Raw genomic sequence first — 22110 nt, 5'->3', positions numbered from 1 at the left:
GAGGGCAACCAATTAGTAAAAGGGCATGCCTTCGCATCAAAGGATGTGATCATCAAGTGTCTGAGTAAGAAGAGCAGACTACAATTCTGTGCACCATACTGGCTCTCATATATTCAGTATCCCTTGACCATTTCTGTTCTATTCTTTACCCAATACTAGATTTCCTATTCTCTAAAATTAGAATTCTAGTTTGGCTCATTTCTGTGATACAAGTAGCAATGGTGTGAAGTGAACCATTTTTGTTGCATTTCCTTGTTATGCCTTTGGCTTCATGTTTTAAGGATGTCCAAGGACCGTCTATGTCCACAGTGTAAGTACAGGATGGAACAGGGTGCATTTAGCCTGGTTTACATCAACCCTTTGGCTGCCAACACTTTGAAAATAGCAACATGGTTGTGTAGGTACTGGACCAGAGATGGGGAAACCTTTTCAGACTGAGGCATGGAAACTGACCAGGGAAACTGGATACCAGAAGTGGGTTGGGCTAGTTAGGGCTAGAATCTCTCTCTCTCCCCCTCCCTCACACACCCTACACCTTGCACAGCCCCGTCTTCAACAGAACCATGTAGATCAGATGAAGGAGTTATTTCCCTTGCTTAGGAAGGAAGTATTTTACTTGATCAGGAGGACAGTATTTCTCAACACTGAGCCATGGAAACTCTTATTTCCAGTCTGGAGCTGATTGGAAGTAAGAGGTTTTTCCTTCCTTCTAGCTCAGGAAAGTGGTGGCCTGGAAGCTTGCCATGTCTGTTAGGCAAACAACAATATTGAAAAAGTGTAACTAGTACTCTTTTTCCTCTACTAAGTGCATTCAAGGTATGGTTCACAGTCTGAGATAGAAACTTCACTAATGCTTTACATTTCAACATAGAATTTTCATGCTGGCTACAGCTTGCAATTTTCAAAGAAAGGTCCAATTATCACATTTCCTTCTGATTTGCTAATGTCATCATAAGGGGATTTTATAATATCAATTTTACATAGTGAATTCTTTATTTGCATGCAGTTTTAGCAAAAGCTTTCATTTTCCACAAGTGCATACTCTAAATTTCAGGGCTTTGCCTTGCCAGGACAGTGAACAGTTTTAGCCCTCTGAGGATTCACAAAAACAATGTATTTAACATGTAAAGTGGACAAGAAAGTTCATCCTACGTTGACTTCACCATGTTAACAACATAATATGAAATAAGACTTACATGAAAGAAAGTTATTTAGGAATTGCAATTATTCACTCATGTCCACTAACAGGAATATGTTTTTGTTTGTTTGTTTTGCTCCATGTGCATTTAAAAAAAAAATCAATTTAGTAAACTTCAGCAAGTTTAATTCAGTTAAAATAGAAGAGCGATGTTCTTATGCGACAGTATATGTTGGATGTCTTATGCTACAGACATGCAGGAGAAAAGTCTGGATATATTTGATAGACTGACCCATCATAATTACTTTATGTAGCATACAGGTAATATGCATATATCAATTATGAAACCTTAGAGTAAAGAACAGCACAAACTAAAGTTTTATTTAGTCAAGAATTGGAAATAAGCAAAGGCACTTTGGAGAGATGATTTCAAGCAAAATTGTACAAGGCCAGCCTAAATATGTCATTTGAACAAATCCATTTGTCATTAACGTTCTTGAGAACAAACAACTGATGGAATCCCATCACTGGATCATCATCCACCTATATTAAAATAAGACAAATTCAGCTCCTGTGTTAAGTGTTCACCATATTAATACAATCTGTGTAATCATTTAAACATTCCAAGAAAAAAATCCAACCTAGGTGTATGCATTCTGATGCTTCATTGATTTCAACAGAAAGTAAAATCAGTGAAATTTTACAGTATTTAATTCTGATGGGATTGTACCCTATGCTACTTTTATACGGATGTGTTTGCAGCTACCATGCTATAAACTCAAACACTTTCCTTTTTACTTATTGGTTTATAATATTTTAATTAAAAAGTTATATCCAAATTCTTTAAAGCTCCTTTTATCTGAACCTTGTTTTTCTAGCTTTAAAGGATGTTCAGTTAATCGAAGGGCAGTATCCTGCACTACTTCAGCATTATTTCAGCAGAGTAAGGTGGTGCAACAATTTTCCCCATAAAACCCATTGTACCAATCATGCTGGAGAAGCAGGGCTAGAGGTCACCTGTGCTACTGCTATGTCAAGTGCAGGGGAAATACTAGGCACTGCCCAAAGAACTAAATGCAAACAGTTTCCCATCTCACCTTCAACTGACCAACCACCATACTAAGAATGCAGTTGTCAGGAGTTGGCTGATGATCTTGGGATGTTATGTTGTGCTGAATTTTTTGGAAAGGGAGTCTCTGTTAGCCAAGAGAAAAAAGAACATTAGATTATTACGTAGTAAATGTCATTCAAACATGTTAAACCAGTTGGACTACTAGTGCTTATATGCCATAAAAGGGCATACAGAGCAATCCTATGGCCCTCTAAGGTTTGGTTGTATCTACAGGTCATAAGAGTGACCTCAGTCAAGGGCTGATGATGGTGTTCTTGGGGGAAGATGCTTGGTCCACTAGGATATCCACTGTCAGTATCCTGGCAGTGCTCCACTCTCCTTCACTCCCTATTTGAAAGGAGCTAGGAGGCCAAAGCTTATTTGTAGGGCAAGAGGATGGAGAGGTGAAGATAGCTTCTATACTCCTCCCACCCTGCATAGCATGTCTGCAGTCTGACAGATTTGGAGGGCTTGGGGCTAGTACATGAATGAATGCTAGTACAACTAACAAAATTTCTTAACTGCTGATGCTAAGTGGTAACACACCATCAATTTTTCCATAATTGATGCTTTTCCTTGAAATTGCTGCCCTTCCCATGATAAACAGGAAGCATCTGTCTGCAAAAAAGATATAGGTTTCAGTAATCGATACGTTAAAAAGATAAAAAGAAAGCAGAGTATGCAAATGAATATTGCCAGGTCCAATCCCTGGCAAGATACCTTCAGTGAATTCTGTACCTTTCCAGTCAGACAAGCCTAATTGAAGCCCCTCTTCTATATCCGGCCGAAAGCTAACGTAGCTAATTCCCCACTCCTGTCAATACATGGATCTGCAGAGCTAAATCACGTGGCAAAACACCTCCCCTCATCATACACTCATCTTTTGCCTGGGCCATCGTAAGTCAACAGGTACTTCCTGCTCAATGATTCCTCCTGACCTTGTTCAACATTGTTAATAACTAGGAGAGGGTCTGGTACTTGAACCATGTATTTACTTTTGCTACTTTAGAAGAAATAACAAATACACCAACTCAGCTTCCCACAGCCTGGCATCTTTCAGCTCCCTCAATTCCTCTCCACTGATTATGCCAGCCTAGGCAATGAGAGTTGAAATCCCACATGGCAAAAGGCCATTCCAAGTCAATAACCCATCCGTTACACTAATAAGGAAACTATAGCTTAAACAAAGACATGTTGATACATACATAAAGGGCACCTAATTGTTCCCTACTGGTATCAAACTGTTGATAATACAGTTGTACAAAACTTGTTCCAATTTGCTCCCAAATAGGTCTTTCTGCCATTTTAGGCACCTGCAAAGAAAAAATAAAAGCATTTTTAATCAACAAAACAGAGTCATAACAGTGGAAAACTTAGACAACCAGAAACCTACCCACAATGAAACCAAGGTTAGTGTATAAAGGTACAATTTGGTGTGGGTGGTTAGAGCTCTGGACTGGATTCCTGGGAGATCTGAGTTCTAATTCCCAGTAAGCCGTGAAGCCCACTGGGTGACTTCGGGCCAGTCATGGTCTCTCAGCCTAACCTATTCACAGGGCTGTTGTTGAGCTAAATAAGCTGTTTTGGATTTCTCAAAAGGGGGATAAAAATGCAATGCAATAATAATATTAATCTTTGCATGCTGGGAGTTGTAGGCCTTTTTGCTATCTAAACTTCTATAGGATTGCACCTTTTGTGTACTATCATACTGCAACATATGCAGTTATGGTTATGCCAAATTTAATTATTTCCAGAGGGGCTGTCATGTTATTCTATTGGAGCAAAAAACCCCAAAAGGCTTAAAGACTAAAACACCTTAGGAATTAATAAACTCATTCTGGTATAACCTACATGGAATATTATGGAGCTTCACATTTATATACAAAACATATACTCCGTAGTGGAAGGAGAAGGGAAGACTTCACTTTTTACCATTTTTCCACCATCGTATGTGCTGTATATGCACTCAAAACTCTCCATAGAATGCCATGTAGCTGATGAAGGGTGTTATCATCCATGAAAGCCTATACCATAAGAACATTTGTTAGGCTTTCTGTTAGTTCTTTTACTGTTTAGGCTTAGTTGTTAGTTCTGTCACTACTGGAAGAACAGACAGGCTGTATGTACACAAGTATTAAGTCACATAACTCAAATTTGAAAGTGAATAAATTCCTTATCTTTCCATTGCTTTAAGGCAATGGATCATTTAAGGCAAAATGCAGAACATGGATGACCAACCACAAATCCAGCAAAAAACCAAGGCTGTTTCTCCCCCTCCACATCTGGCCCATCTGTGCATATTACCCACTGGTTCATCTGTGTTTCCCAGTATACTTCATGCGTACATTTAGCTTCATGACAACCCTGGGAACTATGTGGGAAATCAGAAATGGTGCAAGTTTATGAGCAGGCATGGACTGCCTATGCAGAGTAGGGATACACATTTATTTATACTTAGGAGTAAGTTCCACTGAACTCAGTAGAGCTTTCTTCCAGTACAGATAGTGCTGCATAGATTGTGCTGTCAAATTGTCTCTGGAAGGTCAGCTGAGATGCTTTTTAGAGGAGGTGTTTGAGGTTTGTCTTTCCTCCATCAGCCTACTGATAGAGCATTAAGCAATTAACACAGGTATGTGTGCTTCAGGTATGTTTGGGTGACTCCTGTGGAAGGCATGTCAGAGTCCATCTAGTCCAGCCCCTGCTCAAAGCAGAAAATCCAGAGCTAACCTTTCTAGAAGAGGGGCAGTCCACGGTTTGCTTGAAAACTTCAAAAAAGAAAAACCTACTTTCCACTGGCAAATTGATCTTACTGCCAAGAGGTTTGTCCTCATGTTCAATCAAAATCTGCCTTCATGTAGCTTAAGACGTAGGAACTATGCCAAGCCACTCTGGCAGCCAGGAACAAGTCTTTGCCTTCTTCTATTCAACAGCCCCTCAGGAATCTGAAGAGTGCTATAAAGTGCCTTCAGTATTTATTTACTCAGGATTTATTTACCCCCAATATTTATTCATCCAATAGTATTTACAGAACTAATATCTGAATTTCCTACACATTCTATACTCTGGCCACTAAAAGTATCACTAAAATTACAGTATTTGACATTATAGAACATTGAAAAATATGGTATCTAAATGCAAATGCCATGGGTTAGTGAAAGGTGATGGAGAAAAACATGTATTAATAACAACATACATGCAGCTTGACTCAGTGCATTGTTTACTAGAAAGCAAAGGCCATTGTGTTTAATGGGGCATACTCCCAAGTATGAATGCACAGGATTATTTACTTGGAACTAAGTACAGGAGTTTCATTTTCAGATGTACACAGGATCACAATGTAAAGCTATATCCCTATGCATACTTACATGAAAATAAACTACTTAAACTCTGCTTTAAAACTCTGCTTAATAAACATGCAAAGAATCACAGAGGGAGGTTGCAGGTCCTGCCCCCATAGCTGACAATCTTATTGAATTTAACAGGGTTTAATTCTCCAATATGCATAAGATGGGGCTGTGTAAGACTACAGTCCAGTGCGCAATTCTTTGGCAGTAAGTCCCCTGGACGGACCTGGGTTTAGGGATCTAAGTGACTATTTCCAAACTAAGATCTGTCTGCACAAACTATAATGAGATCTAACAGGATGATTCTTTTAGCTTGCTCACCCCGCCACGTGCTTCCTGCGCAAACATGCGCTTTACCCTTAAGCCTGAAAAAGCACCGTGGCTCATTTTCATTTCAGGGTTGTCAGTGGCAACTAACTGTGTCTCCGCGATGTCTCACGAAGTACTTTGCAAAAAGCAACCACCTCGAGGAACCGTCTCTCCGCTTGCCGGCAGATTCATTGCATTCTCTCCCTTCATCACCACCCCATTTGGCAAAGTCCACGTGCTGCGTCCCCTACTATCTTACTGGAAAGCATGGGGGAGGGGGGGCGAGATGTGCTGCTTCTTCGGAATAAAAGCAGCACCAAGCAACCCCATCTCGCAGTTAAAAGAAGCAAAACTAAAAAAAAAAAAAAAAGAAAGAAAGAAAGGTCGCATCGCGGGAGTAGATCACCTTCCGAAAAAGAAAAAAAAATCATGCAGGTCGTTCCCTTCAGAACCTACAGCTCCTTATTTTAACACTCCCCTACGTGGTGCATTCAACTTGTGTTGGAGTACAACTCCCCCCTCCCCGCCCCCATCCTCCGGAGCGTCTAACCCATCTGGAGGGACCCCAGGCTGGGAGGCTGTTTTTAAGCAGATTCAAGCCGATCCCGCGCAGGCACAAGCAGGCAGGCCCGGGTCTTTCAAACAGAAAGGCCTGATTTTTGCTCGGAAATTTAATCGACCGGCCGCGCTCGACTCACCACCAACACGCAACTCGCTCGAACGTTGTAGTCGCCGCCTGGCTACGCCTGCCTCCTCCCCGTTCGATTCCGGACTGCATAAAGGGCGGTCGGAGCCCTTGTGGGGAAAGTAAAAAAGGCGGCTGGCGAACGGGAACCGTTTTACTCAGATTTCGGGGGAACGAATCAGCCCCTGGAAACACAGAAGCAACGTGCAGTGTACTGTGATGTGCATCTCCAAAACTTAATCATAGAATTTTAGAAAAATAGAAACTTGATCACAGAATTTGATCCAAAGCCGCATGCAGGGTCTTGTGGATTACTGCACCCGCCCCCTTTCCCCTGCATTCATGGCTGCATGGAATCACAAAGCAGATGTGGGGACAGGCAACTGGCAAAAAGTTATTTGAGAATGTGGTCCCCCATAACTTCCGTGACAAACTTTTTCACCTCCCGCCCCCAAGTGCTTAATAGCGTCTTTCTGTCCAGCATACACGTGGGTCAAGAATATGAACTCCACATTTCGCAAGCGGCGCCGCAGTAAAGTTGTTTTACGTCACGCCGTTTTCAGCCAATGGTAGCCTGAACTGCACAAATTCAATGAATTTCGAATACGTGTCTAGCCTTTTATGTTCGCTTCTCAAATAGGTATTACACAAAATAGGTATCTGATGTCATCTTGTTTCTTTACCTGCTAGTGGCAATGAACTTAATGAGGTCCAGCTTTCTTCTGAGTAAACCTACAGAATAGCCGTTAATAGATCTAAAAAAATAATTTCGTTGTGAGGAAATTAAAACTGACAAGTAAAAAACAAAGTAGTTCTAGTATACGTCCATGAAGTTCAATGGCAAGTAATTGGTCATTTACTTTGCTAGCATACGTCATGGAACTGATATTGGGTCATTGTATTCCAAACTATTGGTGAAAAAGAACCATACCTCAACTCCCATTATTCTGCTGCTTGCCATACGATCATTGGTAGCTTGACTGTACCAAGAGTCCAAATATCTTTTCCTGTCCGTTGCAGCATCAGGGATAATGAAACTAACTGGAGACTCAGAATTTAGTGAGATGAGCAGGAAATCGGTGGATGGGTCTTTCTCATTTAACTACAGCTGACTGAGAGTTGAGTGTACCTAAATTCTTTGCCTGTAATCTTATGTCTGTGTTTCTTTCTTAATGAAACATGGTGGTAGAAGTGAGATTTATGTTAATAAAGCAGTTAAGGTCTGACCAGGCCAAATATACAACAGACTTTGCTGGCCTTCTCATCATTTTATGGCTTTCTTGCTAATAATACGGTGGCTCTTAGCAAAATTAATGAGGCCTATAACCTTAGAGGACCAATTGCTGCAGCGGATCCCACTGTGCTTGCTGAACAGTGGCAAACAGTTCTCTGGGGCAAATAGTAAAAAAGTCCCATTGTATCTATATTGGCTAATTTATCGACTTAACTATCAAGTATCTAGAGTGGCATATGGACTTCGAACAACTCAGAATAAGAGCAAGAAGTTCTACTCCATTCTGAACTGAACTCTTATCTTTCAAGTGGCTATCCACCCATAGTTGTCTCTGCCAAAAATTAATGTACGGAATGGACCACCTACATAGATGGAGCCTAATCTAGTGTGCCTAAAGGCCTGTGGATTGCAGCATGAATCCAAAACTTCTATTAAAGTCTAGTACAATTATTATTACAACATCAATAACATCTGTTGTGAATGTACTTTGGTTTAATCACAACTCTGTAATGATACCAAGTTTATATGCCAAGTTCTAACCAAATTTCAGCTGCTAAGAAACATTCCTGCTGGTTGACCAATAAATTAACCACACTGTTAAGGAGAAACATTGTTATTAAATAATAAAAAACCATTTCTGAAACAGATGTTTAGCAATGCTGGAAATCTAAGGATATCCCACTGTAAACTGCATGAGCCTATGCAAGTCTACTCAGAAGTAAATCCCACTGACTTCTATGCATGCTTAACTTTCAGGTAAGCATGCATAGAATTACAAGCCAAGGATTGAAGTCAGGAAATTCATTTAAAGGTTTTTTGTAATTATTATAGTACAGTGCATCTACTTTTCCAGCTTTATTGGGAATTACTGTTTCCACAAGCAGCAAGATTTGGAATTCTCCATGGTTCAATTAAAGCAAAGTAGTGGCTATTTTACCATCATATCATTCTAGAGATGTAGACCTGTTTTGATGACACACTCCATGTAAATATGTATTTACAACTGATTTTTGCAATGCCTGAGCCCAGCCCACTTCAACCAGGGTGACTTTTTTTTTCCAAACAAGCCACCCTGAAAACCTATGGGCTGTTCTAGAGTTTGCTTTACCCAGGGTGGGTTGTTCTGTGGTCTGAACTTGGATGACTTACCTCACCACTTTGGTGATCCTGTTTGTGCTGCCACCAGATACAGCCCCTTCTGACTTACCAAGAGTCACACTGGAAGGGCTGTCATTTGTTGGCCTCCCTTTAAAGTAACAATGCATCCCAAATATTCTTACCTTTTCAGTTTTTTTTTTTTAAAGTGACTATTTGTAGTTGGAAGTGACTATTTACATTGACCTGAAAAAGTGAAGTATTGCCCGGTCCTGCAGGAGGCCTGGTGTCAAAATGCAAGAAATAACCAGCCTTGGACGTTGACACTGAGTCCCAATGCATTCTCCTCCCTTTGCTTTCCCAACAATTGTCAAAAGGCCAGTTCTGTCTAAAGAACTTTGCTCACAAAAAGGTGGTGGACGGTATATCCCATTCATGCTAAGAACCTCTTATTTTATTTTGCCACTCCTTGAGTACATTTTGCCCCTTTTTCTGAGACCCTAGCTACTTTGGAAAATGTGAAGTCCACTTCACGCTCTCTTTTGGGAAGCTGGGTTCTTTTGTGTGTGTTTTATTCAGAAAATACAGTCCTGTCTCCGAAAATAAACAACAAATATGGCATAGCAGATCATCCATCCATATATAGTCAACTCAACATCCTACATGTATTTCACACTTTGGCCCTTTTAAAGCTGATTACATTTGGCACAATCCTATAATACCCAATGTTTGGTAGAACCCTTTCAAGTAGCAAAGCTAGCCTCACTTTTTTTGCACTTTTGTGACAGCACAGCCATATGGTTGGGATATCTGAAGCTATAAGCCAAGGGTGGGCAATCCGCAGCTCACAGGTTGCATGTAGCCCCTGCCAAAATTCATGGTGGCAGCAATTAGCTAAAAAAAGACAAATTTAGCTTGAAATAACTGTTTTTGTCCCTGCCTCTGCTAAGAATGAGAATACAGTGGTTGGGATATGCAGATCAGTGTAATTCAAGTCCACCAAATTCCATCTTGAACGTCATCCCATATCAAACTGCAAGCTTTTCTTCCGTTCTTATGAAATTCTGTGCACATCTTTGAAATGTATTATGCATTCTTCTTCCATTGATTAAATATATTTGTGCATATTTTTCAGAAGTACACATTTTTCTGCACTTAATATATGCATGCTGTAAAACACCTTTTTGGAAAAGTTTGTGAAGCACTTGGCAGGCTGAGGAATGTGTGAGATTGCATCCATGTTTACTTTAAAAACAGGTGAACTGGGAAATCCTCATCAAAACTGAGTTGAAGCACATTTTTTACACATGCCTAGCAGCAGTGGCAAGACTGCAGCCAGTGGAGGACTGAAGTTGCCCATTCCCACTACAGACATAATAAAATTCTGATCTGATGGAAGTCCCCTTTAAACAATTCCAACTTTCTTGGAGATAAAGGCAAAGACAACAAGAATTCATGAAGCATCATTAATCCACACAAATGTTCCATGAAGTTTGCCCTTGGGTAACAAATCATACCTGGCTATCCCCAGCAAGAATTACTGCCTATGTAAGGCAATTCTAGCTGAACTGTCCAAATTTGCTTCACTCTACTCCTCCTCACTGTGATCATGTGTATCACTTGCAAGGGAACAGAGTTTCTTAAAATACCATGCTCATGTGCTCTTCAACCCACCCAATTTTTGAACTCCTTCGGTTACATTGTGCAGTGGCCTCAGCAGCAACATCCATGGCTGTGGCCACTCCTCTTTTAGGAGTGTCTTGAACCAGTATTTTTATACTGTCCTGCTTGTACAGAACAATACAGAGTTGTGTTTCGGCTTAGATACCTTTGTGTTCCAGAAAGTACAGCTCTTTGTCCTCAAAAACAAAGTCTTATGTTATGCCCAGATCATTATTTATATCACCATCATTTGTTCTGGTAAATGTAACAGCTACTGCATTCCAGAAATTGAAGGAAAGAAATATGTGTTAATAAAGCTCCAGGGTAATCATCCAATTGCTCTTCTCATCTAACAATTAAAAAAGAATAGCTACAGTAAGCATATAAAATTGTTTTAGATGCTATATTCCTTTTTCTCTAAATATTACTATAGGAAAAGAAGTATGCCACAGGTTCCCTGTCCTTTCACTTTTGGATTTCTTCCTTTCTTTCCTTGTCTGCATAATCACAATTTTGCCATGATGTCCAAACACAAACTGAACTACCTTGAAACCATGCTCTGAAGTAGGTTTGCAGAATATTCCTGTTTAGTGGTAATCCTACGTTCCCTGGTTTGGATATCACAACAAGCCATGATTTTGGAATCAGGAAAGGGAGAAAGGAATCTACATACAAAAGGGAGCTGTAGAGAGTAGCCCAAATCTCTGCAAGTTAGCCCATTGTTTGCTGGACTGGAAAAGTAATATCCGAATCACAGTTCTGGAAGTTTACTTAAGCTTTGTGGTTTCGTTCTCTACATCACTTTCATCTTCCTCTGCATCATATTCTAGTTCATTTTCCTGTGACGATGCAACTTCATCATCCCAATAGTTTCCATGGGAGTTGTCCATTAGATATTTTGAAGGTGAAATATCATGAGAGGGTTTTTTGGACTTCTTCCACTTCAATTTCTTTTGCCTTTGCACCTCAGCCAACTGTTGCTGCTGTTGCTCTGAGAGTTCAATCCCTTCTATTTTCTTGACCTTTATCTTGTTTTTATATTCATAGATTTGCTTATTTAATGCTTCATGATCAATGCCAAACAGATTAGTGTGAATGTTGGAACCTGAGTCTGGAAGTGTGTCAGTCACAGTAGATCTTTGTTCACTGCAACAAAGGGAGGAAATAAACAAAATATATAGCCCTGACATATGGGATCGTTTCACTCTGATTTTGCCTGTTCCCCCCTCCCACTGCCACCCATGGCATTCAAGAGGACCTCCCGCTACTCAACCAAGAGGTTTTTTTTGAGACACAGAGGGGACTGGGTTGTGGAAGAAGGGGCGGGGGGAACAACATTGTATCAGCAACCCTTCACTTGCCTAACTCTGGATGTAACCCAATATAGTCTGAAAACATACTTTAAAATCTAACTTTACTAATAAAATACACTTTTTACTTGCTTAATGTTATGCTTGTTTTATAGCCTACCTGAAATCATTTTCAAGCAATTCTTCTTTTTCCTCTTCAGGCCCAAAATCAGCAATTGCCAATAGCTTTTCAATCTAGGATTTAAAATATATATGTTTAAAGTGTTTAGGGGAAAAAATCTGTTCACATTCAGAGTATAATAGGTTCTGAGGGCAGTATCCAATGTGACACTACCACTAATGGAAATAATATACTAAATAGCACCTAGCATAACACCAATAGAAGTTGATGACAGAATTCATCAGGCCAGCAGGTATTGTTGACTTTGTACTGGAGGTCGTTACATTAGTACAAGGTAATTTATATTAGTGGTAGTGTCATAATAGATATCAGCATTGTCTCAGCTCCTCTGTGTGTGCACTGTCTTCAAGCATATCTTGTGCAATGATAAATATTGCTCCCTAGCAAGCGTCCATTCTATATATTCTGAAAATAGTTTGTGCCGCAGAAAGGTGGGTTTTTTGGCTTCCCACAATACCATATTCTATTGATAAATCAGGTATCCTGATGCTTCTTATAAAAAGCATTAAAAAAGAATTAAGATTCTTTGTTTGTAGGGCCAGGACTTCTGAGAAATATAAATAATGTTGCAAACCTCCACACACTTACCTTAGGAGAAATTGCTACAGAGCTCAGCTGGACTTACTTCTAAGTAGATACATATAGAATTGCACTATGAGGTTCTTTAAAGGTGCCTTTATGGATATGCTTTTTGTAGGTCTACCAATTTCTTTCTCTTTTGAGAAAGCAGAAGAATATATTGACATTTTATTGTGGTCATTCTAATATTTATGCTACTCAGGAGGCATCTGTATGTTAGCATACAAGCCAAATGTGCTTCAGTCTTCCCTGCCATGATACAAGAATAAACTCTTAGCTTTTTCTTTGAATTTTGGCCAGAATCAATTCTATGACATGACAGAAAAGCAATTCTATGCACAAGCATGTCTCAATGCCTTTTTAGTTTGCAAGACTGCTGGTACATATAATACTTTTTATAATTGTTTGTATTTGTATGTAAGCAGCTTAAGGGACTGCGGGTGGCGCAGTGGTTTAAACCGCTGTGCTGGTTGATCGAAAGGTTGCGGTTTCGAATCTACACAACAGAGCGAGTTCCCGTTGCTCCGTCCCAACTCCTGCCAACCTTGCAGTTAGAAAGCATGCAAATGCAAGTAGATAAAAAGGTACCACTTCGGTGGGCAGGTAACAGCGTTCCATGCACTTCGGTGTTTAGTCATGCTGGCCACATGACCACGGAGACTGCAGACAAACGTCAGTTCCCACGGCTAGGAAACGGAGATGAGCACCGCCCCCTAGAGTCAGGCATGACTGGACTTAATGTCAAGGGGAAACCTTTACCTTTACCTTTTTAAGCAGCTTAAAGAGCTTTTCTGGCTGAGGAGGGGGATAAAATGCTTTAAGTACATAAATAAGGAAGTAAGGTGAAATTGAAAATATGAGCCTAACACTGCAGACAGAGCTCTGAAACTTTCTCTGTGTATTTCATGCAAAGCCTAACTAGTGAGTTATATAAAATTATTATTTCTTTCAACAGGTTTTTATGAAAGCATCCGAAAATGGCTTTCCTAGGCTTTTACTGTTGTTTGCTTGCTTGTGGCAATGGGATGGAAAAGGAGTTGCAGCAGTTTCCAAAACCGATGGTAAATTACTTCTTTCATAAATAATATTTAGGTACTTCCTTCCTACCTCTCTTACAGCAGCATCTGCTTTGTCTCTAAGAAACAGTATTGGAGGAACAACTCTCAGGACCTGATGAGAAATCAGAATGTGCCTGTAATGAAAGAAATAAATAAATGGAACATAATTCAATTAAAATTTTCGCTAAATATTTTCAAAATGCCATCAAGAAATAAGTGTAAAGGGGAAATGGAAGCTCCCCAAACTCCCTGCAAGGTAGGCTGGGGCAACGAACAGTCAGTAGGTTTGCACTGCCTCTTTTGAATCCACCTCTGTTCGAGTCAGGGATTCTCGCAGGTACACTTGGAGCTACTAAAATAAGAATTCATGCTGACACTCTCTATTTTAAGTCCCAAGACTGAAAACATTAAACCAAAACCAATACTGACATTTACCTAGAAGGAAGCACACAAGATCCTAGAGGCTCCAAGCCCCATCCCTGGAGAACCTCCTCAAAGGATATCCCTCCACCACCAAGTTCTGTCTCAAATTGGAGATAACAGCGGAGATTCCTTTCCTGGTAAGTGCCAGCAATGAACCCCGCACTGGTATCTCCAACTGGAGTTCAAAGGAGGCAGCAGGTGGTGGGGGGGCTGTTCTTCCCTACATGGATGAATTCTGCCACTCCTTACCCACCTGCTGTTTCCAATACTGGTTCAGAGAGTCCCCAGGTCTCTCCATGCTTGCAGAAGGCAGTTCCATGCCTCCCTCCAGCCGTGCGGTGTCCTATTCCAGCCTGCAGTTGGCCTGGAGGGGGACGATTTGGCCGCACCACAGTGTTGTACCCCTACAGAAAGTGAGGTTAGTCCACTGCTTGATACAGCATGGTAGTACCTTATTCGTTTGGTGCTCTTCTGCAGAACCTTTTCAGCATAGTCATCCCGTTCCAAACTGCCAGTAGACTTCCAATAGATACGGCATACTGAAAAATCTGATGTGAGGGACACCTAAGAAATACAAAATATGTGCTGTAGATCTACATTTGTAGATGATGGGATTTCAAAAGTTTGGAAGGAAGCAGTGCAAATAATCTTATGACAAATAATGGTAAGTAAAGAGAATTTCTCTTACCTAAACAGAGCAACTAAGGGCACAATCCTATTCATGCAAAAAGTCCTAAAACTCCTAACTGTTCCCAGACAGACTTTGTATAACATGTAGCATTGTGTCCTATATCACCAATGTAATTAACGCGGAGGATAGGGGGAGAAGAAAAACAATTCTATTTTGCAAACAGAGAGGTTTAATACTGAGGCAGGAAAAAGGGTTTACATTAAAGAAGCAATACTAGTACAGGAACATGTGATGAAGCTGTGAATTATACACTGACTGGAGTCACATGACATGGCAACCACCATAGGCAGGCAGCCAGCCAGCCATGGAGGGTTACTGTGTTGTCCAAACCCAGAGTGTTTCCATGGAGTGGCTTATTTTGCAGGAACAAGCCACACTGAGAACCCATGGCTTGTTGTAGGGTTCTTCTTAGCCATAATGGGTTGGCCTGTACACATTTCTCCTCCATTTATTTTCTGGCATTAAATCTGAATATACTTTTAATCCATCAGGAACCTGCACTAACTACAGCAGTAAGTGCTCTGAAATGAAGCTACACAAAGGTGGGTGGTGGGGAGTAGCTGGGGAGGAAAGGAACTGTGGAAAAGGTAGGGGACACTGAAAAGCGACAGTTCAATACTTAAAAGGAAAAGATCAAATCACTGCAGTTGTGCCTCCTCCGCACTTTTGGTGCACCTACTCCCTTGGCTCCCACCTCCTCATTCTGGACTTCTGACTTGTGCTACATCGTCCTGCATTTCTTTAACTGTTATTTCTCCACCTGGCCTTTCCAACTGTGCAAATTAGCCTAGATATCTTGACAGTTTCTTACCCACTCCTCTCCCTGTTCCATTTGCCAGACTGCAGAGACAGACAAGGGACTTGACCATGAAAGCCTGCATCTATCAGACAGCTGTAAGTACTGACTTGCCAAAAGTAGAGAATGAAGAAGGAGAGCAGCTGGAGCGACTGCAACTGCATATTGCTGCACTTTTTTTCAGATAGGGAATGAAAAGGAGTAGGGACTGGAGAGCAGAGGAGGAGATCCCATGGGTTTAGCTGCAGTTATCCCTAGGGATGGCTAGAGATGCTAGAGATGGCTGGAGGACAGAGGAGGGGAGATCAAGCCACAGGAAGCCTGATTGTCTAAGAGGTGTAATGGCTTATTTGTGGGGTGGCTTAGCATAACATGTGAACCCACCTATTAAGACTCAAGCCTGGGTTTCACTGTAATTTAAGAGAGTACTCATGTGCAGATGAAATCTAGAGAATCATAAGGCTGCCTTGGTTCTACTGAAATCTGTAAAAATGAAACTTTTAAACTGTGTATGTACGAATCCTTAATTTCAGTGCAATTAGGTGCTGATAAGATGCTTTGCTATATTCAGAAATAAGTTGGCAATGTTAACTTATTTCTGAACTAGATTCCTTCCCATTAACAGGATTTGCACAGCTCTTAGGCTGTAGTGGCTTTGGAGTCTAGAACCCCAAGGCTGCTGCTGACCCACCCAATAGAATGCTCTGTTTTGGGTCTCTGCCACAAACACCAGTGGCAGTAAATCTATGGCAGGGACTCCTCCGGGAGTGGTACAGTGCTGCTTCACTGGCTGAATGGCACTTTTACAACATCCCACAGCCCATGAGACACAAGCTGAAGCACTGTGGAATTTCAAACTAAGAGTTTTACACCACCAACAACCCTGCCATTTTTAGCAAGCTATAGCAAGCCTTTTCTATACCACCAGAAGTCAAATTTCAGTTCATCCAGAAGAAGCCACAACATACATGCAAGACCACATTTCAGAGGCCAAAGCTCAGCTTGTATAACATTCCTTTGACAAAGAGGCAGAGTGCAAAACCTTCCACAGGAAATGTTCAGTGAAGGAACATTTTCCTATAAATGTTCTAAGATTATTTTTTCACCTCTGGGAAAATATTTGCATTTTTAGAAATGCATTACAGCAGGACCTCCATATCCGCTGGTTCAGTTACTCCATTTTCACTTAACCACAGCTGACCTTGGTCCAAAGCAGAAGAGAAGTTGTAAAGTGCTTCCTTAAGTGAAAACTCTCAATTTAATAAGGAAAGAAAAAAAATCATATACTGGGGATGCTAGGTTACATGGTAAGAATGAATTTCCTATTTTTGAAATTGTGGAAAAAATAAGTGTATATGTACAGTATATAGTGTTTACTATTATCTGTGGTTTCAAGCATCTGCTAAGAAACTATCCCTATAGATACAAGGATCATGCTGCAATTAAATAGATATAACAATACCAGTGAAATCTAAAATCAAAGTTGTTATCAAGGCTTATTTCACGTTACTTTTCAAAGAAGCCCATATTAATATGTGCTGTTCTTCAAGCATGCCAAAATCTGTATATTCATTGTTTCTATGCCTTATTTTTTTCTTAGATTCTAAAGAAGGTAAGGAAAAGACATGCTATTGTGCTCTCATGTTTTGAAGTATTTACATATATATTCCAATAAAATTATGTCTGAATAAAGCTTTAAATTTGCTTGAATCTAACATTTAAATTACCCTACAGTTTTTTATTGATTTTTCTCTGACCTGATTGAACTAACGTTCAACTACTTTTGTAAAACTTTTGGAGATTTCTACCATGCGTCACAGTAACATGTTAACTAAATGGAGAAGTCAAACAGTCCATTGATTTAGGACAGTAAGGCTTTCCTTGAAAGTTTTCCAGAAAAAAATCTGGATTTCTGTCTTATTGAGTGTTTCCCAAAAACTCACAGCATTCTCCCCTAGTAGCTCAGAATAGAAAACTGAAGTTCATTGATCAAGTGCAAATTTAAGAGACTCAGATAGGCTAGTGAGTTCACACCTACCTTATCTGACTTGGCAAGATACATATTCCCCAGTCCAAAAATGCTCTCATGGGGTTCAAATTGTATATAACTCCCAGTATTCCTCAACCAGATTTTTTTTTTCTAACTGCATAGGACTGTACCCTAAACTATGATTTCTGTGTATCCTTTAGAACCCATTTCCCACTTCAGCTCCCTTAGCTTTTGAGGGATTGGTGAAAAGTATTTTAATAATGGGTTTAAGAACAATATAAATCTAGAACTTTGAATCACTGCAGAACACTACAGTGCAATCTGTAGGCTGCTTTTCAGAATTCTGGTAAATTTCTGTCTCACAACTTAACAGTGCAAGCTGCATGTGTCTGCTCAGAACTGAGTGCCATCAGATTCAATGGGAGTTGCTTCTAGGTAAACAAGTACAGAATTATAGCCTAAAGCCACAATCCTATGCATTTTTAAACTTAAATAGTCCTACAACTCTACCAGCCACCATGCTGGCTGAGGCATGCTGGGAGTTGTTGGTCTTTTAAATGTCTAAACGCGCACTGAGTCGCAACCTGGCTTTGTTGTATTGATACCTTTTGTACTTGCCTTAGACAGCTCCAACCTCAGGTCATAAACTTCTTGGCCAGCATCACAGGTATCCAGCACACCCCTCACAGCTTTAAACAACAGAACTTCCAGGGTCTTTTTCCGTATGCTGTCTTCCCTCTTCAGTTTTGGTGGAGCAAGCTTTAATGCACTTGCAAAGCTGGGGGGCTTGTATATCTTTAAAACAAAGGTTGCAAAGGGAAAATAGTTCATTGTTCACAGGCTACAGCCAACTTCATAAAAAGATATCATATATTTTAGGACTCAATCCCCCATCCCCCGCTTTTCTTTTCACAGTCCTTGGTCTCCCATGCTTTTAATAGCAGCACATAATATTAAGATTATAGACATTTCCTAGGATGAAGACAAATGGTAAGAGAAGTTTCAGAACAGAGCTCCACAAATATCAGCAGCTTCCCAAATTTTACACATTTTTTTACTCTGGGTTGTTCATGGTTAATAACCCAAAGTCAAATATAGTGTAGGGTTTGCACGTAAGAACCCATGCTTCAAAAACAGCCCATACTCAGTCTATACTCAACCCATATGCTGAGAATCAACTGAATGAAATGGTTGATTTAAAGAAAATGCTACTGTATATGTTTTATATACAACGTACTTTAAAGCCTTGTTTGTGCATTTTTAAACTCGAAGGATGCATACTATAGTGTAGGGATGGACATTTTTGTATCAAAATATTGATTAGGCAATGAGTTAGAGCCACACATACATTTTCATATTCTCTCACACACTTACTTCTACCATCTCAGTATTTAAAGACACAAAGGCTGAACCCTCCCTTCCCTACCTGCAAAGGGTTTAATATGTGCCTGACCCTCACCAGGGGAAAACATGTAAATTGAATGGAAAAGAGGACATACCTCTGAGATATTGCGGGTTTGGTTCCAGACCACCACAATAAAGTGACTATCACAATACAGCGAATCACATGAATTTTTTGATTTCCCAGTGCATATAAAAGTTATGATTACACTACACTGTAGTCGATTAAAGTGTTCAACAGCATGACTAAAAAATAACACACATTCCTTAATTTAAAATATTTTATCACTAAAAAATGCTAACCATCATCTGAGCCTTCAGTGAGTCATTATCTTTTTGTTGCTGGATGGTCTTGCCTCAATATTGATGGCTGCTGACTGATCAGGGTGCTGGTTGCTGAAGACTGGGGTGGCTGTGGCAATTTCTTAAAATAAGACGACAATGAAGTCTGCCACATCACTTACTCTTCCTTTCACCAAAGATTTCTCAGTAGCATGCAATGCAGCTTAATAGCATTTTACCCACAGTAGAACTTCTTTCAGTACTGGAGTCAATTCTCTCACCCTGTTGCTGCTTTATTAACTAAGTTTATCTAATATTCTACAACCTTTCTTGTCATTTCAAAAATTGTCATAGCACTTTCACTAGGAGTAGACTCCATTTCAAGAAACCACTTTCTTTGCTCATCCATAAGAAACAACTCCTCATAATATACAATAGCTTATTGTTTTTATTGTGCTTTATTGTCTTTTTATCTTGTGTTGTGAGCCACCCAGAGGTGCTGTGGCACAATTAGGCAGCATAAAAATGTTTTAAATAAATAAATCTGTTACAGTTCTATCATGAGATTGCAGCTGTATTATGGATGTGGCTCGTGAAGGCCCAGCACAATTACAATAGCAACATCACAGACAAAAATAATAATCCTAACAAAAATAATAATGAAAAAGTTTTAAAATAGTGCAAGAATTACCAAAATGTAACACAGAAACCTGGAGTGAGCAATTGTTGGAAAAATGGCACTGTGAAGTCTTGTTTCATGCAGTGTTGCCACAAACCTTTAACTTGTAAGAAATGCAGTATCTGTAAAGCACAATAAAATGAGGTATGCCTCTAAATGGGGATAACTGTCTTTGCACTGTCTTTTCTATTTAAACTGCACTCTCAACAGGCTGTAAACAGCCATCTGGCAGGTTGTCAGGGACCTAATTGTGCTAGGGAAGGCCACACTTGAGAAGATATCCCCAATGTCTTCCTTTCTTCTCAGTACAACAGCATTAACAGTGGCAGTGTGAACACGCAAGACATTAATGGAGAGAGGTCTGTGGCAGGGCATAAAGAAGGCCTTTGCGGACCATGTGAAGCTTGCAGGTGGTCCGTGTGTGCTCCGGGGGAGTGCATCTAGAAAAGGGAACTTCATGCTGCTTCAAAGATCTGCAAGAGCTCACTGACAGAACAAGAGGTAAGAGTCTTTCTGTTCTTACCAGGTTAGAGCCCAGAGTAGGACTATCATACCAAAACTTCTTCCTTTTGAAAAAGAGAGATATATTAGTACTATGCACTCAATGGTTGCACTAATGCACCAACAGTTTGAAAGTGTGTCCTTTTGCTCCAATCAGGGACTGCATATTGAAAACGGCAAGTGCCTAGAGAGAAGTCCAGGCCAGGAAGGGCCAAATCCAAAAGGCAAGATTAGGTATGTTCCGGTAAGCCAAGTTATGCTGGTCACCAGGCTGTGCGCAAGCACGCCTCTCCAGCAGCCTCCCACAATCTGGTACCTCCCGGACGTGCAGGACTGCAACTTCCAGCACATCTCAACCAACCATCGGAGGTCTAGTACAATATAACTGGAGGGCACCAGGTTGGGGAAGGCTTCTCCCTGGACCTCTTCGACCCACTAAGTTTGCCGCACAAAAGTGCTGTATACACGGTTGTTAGCCCCATGGAGAAAACGAAGGGCGTCCTAGTTAGTTTCTCCGCCCTCCAAGCCTGTAGTTCTGGGGGAGGGCAAAACCGGGGGGGGGGGCAGTTCTCTTTGCAGGTCTTTTGAAAACAACATTGTAAACCGCTTTTTAATTGTTTACAAAAGGTTTTTTTTTAAGTATTGGAGGAAACAAAGAATCGAGAAGGCCAGCTCGCCCTCCCCGCAGTGACAGGCCCCCCGCCGCCTCCTCTCCCATGCACACGCTCTTGCTTTCGCTCGAGCCCCGCACGTCGCGTTCAGCGGCGGGGGAGAGGGACTCACTTTTTTTTCCGGAGGAACTTCTGGAGCAGATTTCTGGAGCCACACAAAGCGGGAGAGCAGTGAAGAGAGCGGCAGCCGGGGCACTGCAGCGCCAGCCGGCCTCCCGCGAGGGCGGGACGCCATTCCTGCCGCCACCGCGCTGCAGCCTCTGCCGTTCCGTGCAGCGCGGCGGGCCGGTTCGCGGCGGCGCCGAATCCATTGCGAACGGTCCACATGGAGAGTTCGCGGCCACCCGCCGCGGAGGGGCCGTGGCGGGCAGCCGCGCTCTTCCCCCGGGCCTGCGCTCACGCGGCCGGGCCTCAGCGCGGAGACTCGAGCGCGACACTTGCCTGACCAGCGCCCCCGGCGGGCACGGGGCGCTTTCTGCAAAGCAGCCGCTGCAGCCAGGCCGGCCCCCAGAATTTAGTTTCTGGGAGTGCCCACGATCGTGTGCCTACGATCGTTCTTCAGCCGTGGCACGAATCATTTATACAGCACAAGCATATTTGGGGCATAAGGGAAAAAAATATCCAAACGCCATCTTCCAAAAATAAAGCGGTACGTGCGCGGGAAGTGGGAGTGCTTCTTGACCCCATGGCTTTGTGGACCAAAGGCTGCGTGTCCTGATGTGCGTATGCCCAAAATACACTACAGGGGATCAACAAATCGTTCCAGGTGGTGCACCTGAGCATTCCCCAGCTGACCCTTTTATACATTGATCATTAGAGGGTTACACGGAACACAACACTTTCCAATAAGCTGCAGAAGTAAAAAGTGATCCTTTTCACTTGCATACCAAAGAAGATGCTCTGAAGGAGTGGGAGGATGGGGTGGGCTGGTTTGAATTGCCCTTTGAGCTGCTGTAATCCGTCAACTGCC

At 41.3% G+C, this 22110-nt stretch overlaps 2 protein-coding genes across 4 annotated transcripts; both read right to left on the bottom strand.

The window, feature by feature from the left end:
• Positions 1–1493: 1493 nt before the first annotated feature.
• Positions 1494–9327, bottom strand: LOC123021610 (nuclear transport factor 2-like). 2 transcript variants are annotated; one of them, XM_044426514.1, is made up of 5 exons: positions 6601–9327; positions 3455–3562; positions 2796–2867; positions 2236–2334; positions 1494–1681 (listed from the first exon to the last, which is right to left on the bottom strand). In XM_044426514.1, exons 2-5 carry the CDS (start codon positions 3551–3553, stop codon positions 1568–1570), a joined length of 384 nt encoding a protein of 127 aa, XP_044282449.1. In that variant the 5' UTR covers positions 3554–3562; positions 6601–9327; the 3' UTR covers positions 1494–1567. The 2 variants fall into 2 exon arrangements, with proteins under 2 accessions (XP_044282449.1, XP_044282447.1); XM_044426512.1 differs by lacking the exon at positions 6601–9327 and adding an exon at positions 4182–6184.
• Positions 9328–9473: 146 nt separating this feature from the next.
• RBFA (ribosome binding factor A) lies at positions 9474–21524 on the bottom strand. Of its 2 annotated transcripts, none has more exons than XM_044426509.1 (7): positions 21253–21524; positions 20492–20534; positions 18225–18401; positions 14581–14693; positions 13756–13840; positions 12049–12122; positions 9474–11724 (listed from the first exon to the last, which is right to left on the bottom strand). In XM_044426509.1, the coding sequence occupies exons 1-7, from the start codon at positions 21465–21467 to the stop codon at positions 11346–11348; spliced, it is 1086 nt and encodes a 361-aa protein (XP_044282444.1). In that variant the 5' UTR covers positions 21468–21524; the 3' UTR covers positions 9474–11345. The 2 variants fall into 2 exon arrangements, with proteins under 2 accessions (XP_044282444.1, XP_044282445.1); XM_044426510.1 differs by having other exon boundaries at positions 21249–21521.
• Between the last annotated feature and the right edge of the window lie 586 nt (positions 21525–22110).

This window comes from Varanus komodoensis, unplaced genomic scaffold, assembly GCF_004798865.1.
Source record: "Varanus komodoensis strain SLA01 unplaced genomic scaffold, ASM479886v1 scaffold17, whole genome shotgun sequence".
In the NCBI taxonomy this organism is placed as follows: domain Eukaryota; kingdom Metazoa; phylum Chordata; class Lepidosauria; order Squamata; family Varanidae; genus Varanus; species Varanus komodoensis.
Note: the sequence above shows the minus strand (reverse complement) of the source record. Positions and strands in the feature narration are given on the sequence as shown.

What these genes read in the sequence shown, in the direction of transcription:
- RBFA (XM_044426509.1), bottom strand. Translation starts at nt 21,467, where the DNA reads ATGTGGACCGTTCGCAATGGATTCGGCGCCGCCGCGAACCGGCCCGCC. An exon ending in CTACTCTGGGCTCTAACCTG is followed by an intron (nt 18,402 to 20,491) that starts GTAAGAACAGAA and finishes TTTGTTTTAAAG; the next exon opens with ATATACAAGCCCCCCAGCTT. An exon ending in CAGATGCTGCTGTAAGAGAG is followed by an intron (nt 12,123 to 13,755) that starts GTAGGAAGGAAG and finishes TTTAAATCCTAG; the next exon opens with ATTGAAAAGCTATTGGCAAT.
- LOC123021610 (XM_044426512.1), bottom strand. Translation starts at nt 4,229, where the DNA reads ATGGAGAGTTTTGAGTGCATATACAGCACATACGATGGTGGAAAAATG. An exon ending in CATACGATGGTGGAAAAATG is followed by an intron (nt 3,563 to 4,181) that starts GTAAAAAGTGAA and finishes TTTTCTTTGCAG; the next exon opens with GTGCCTAAAATGGCAGAAAG. An exon ending in AACAATTAGGTGCCCTTTAT is followed by an intron (nt 2,868 to 3,454) that starts GTATGTATCAAC and finishes TCTTTTTTGCAG; the next exon opens with ACAGATGCTTCCTGTTTATC.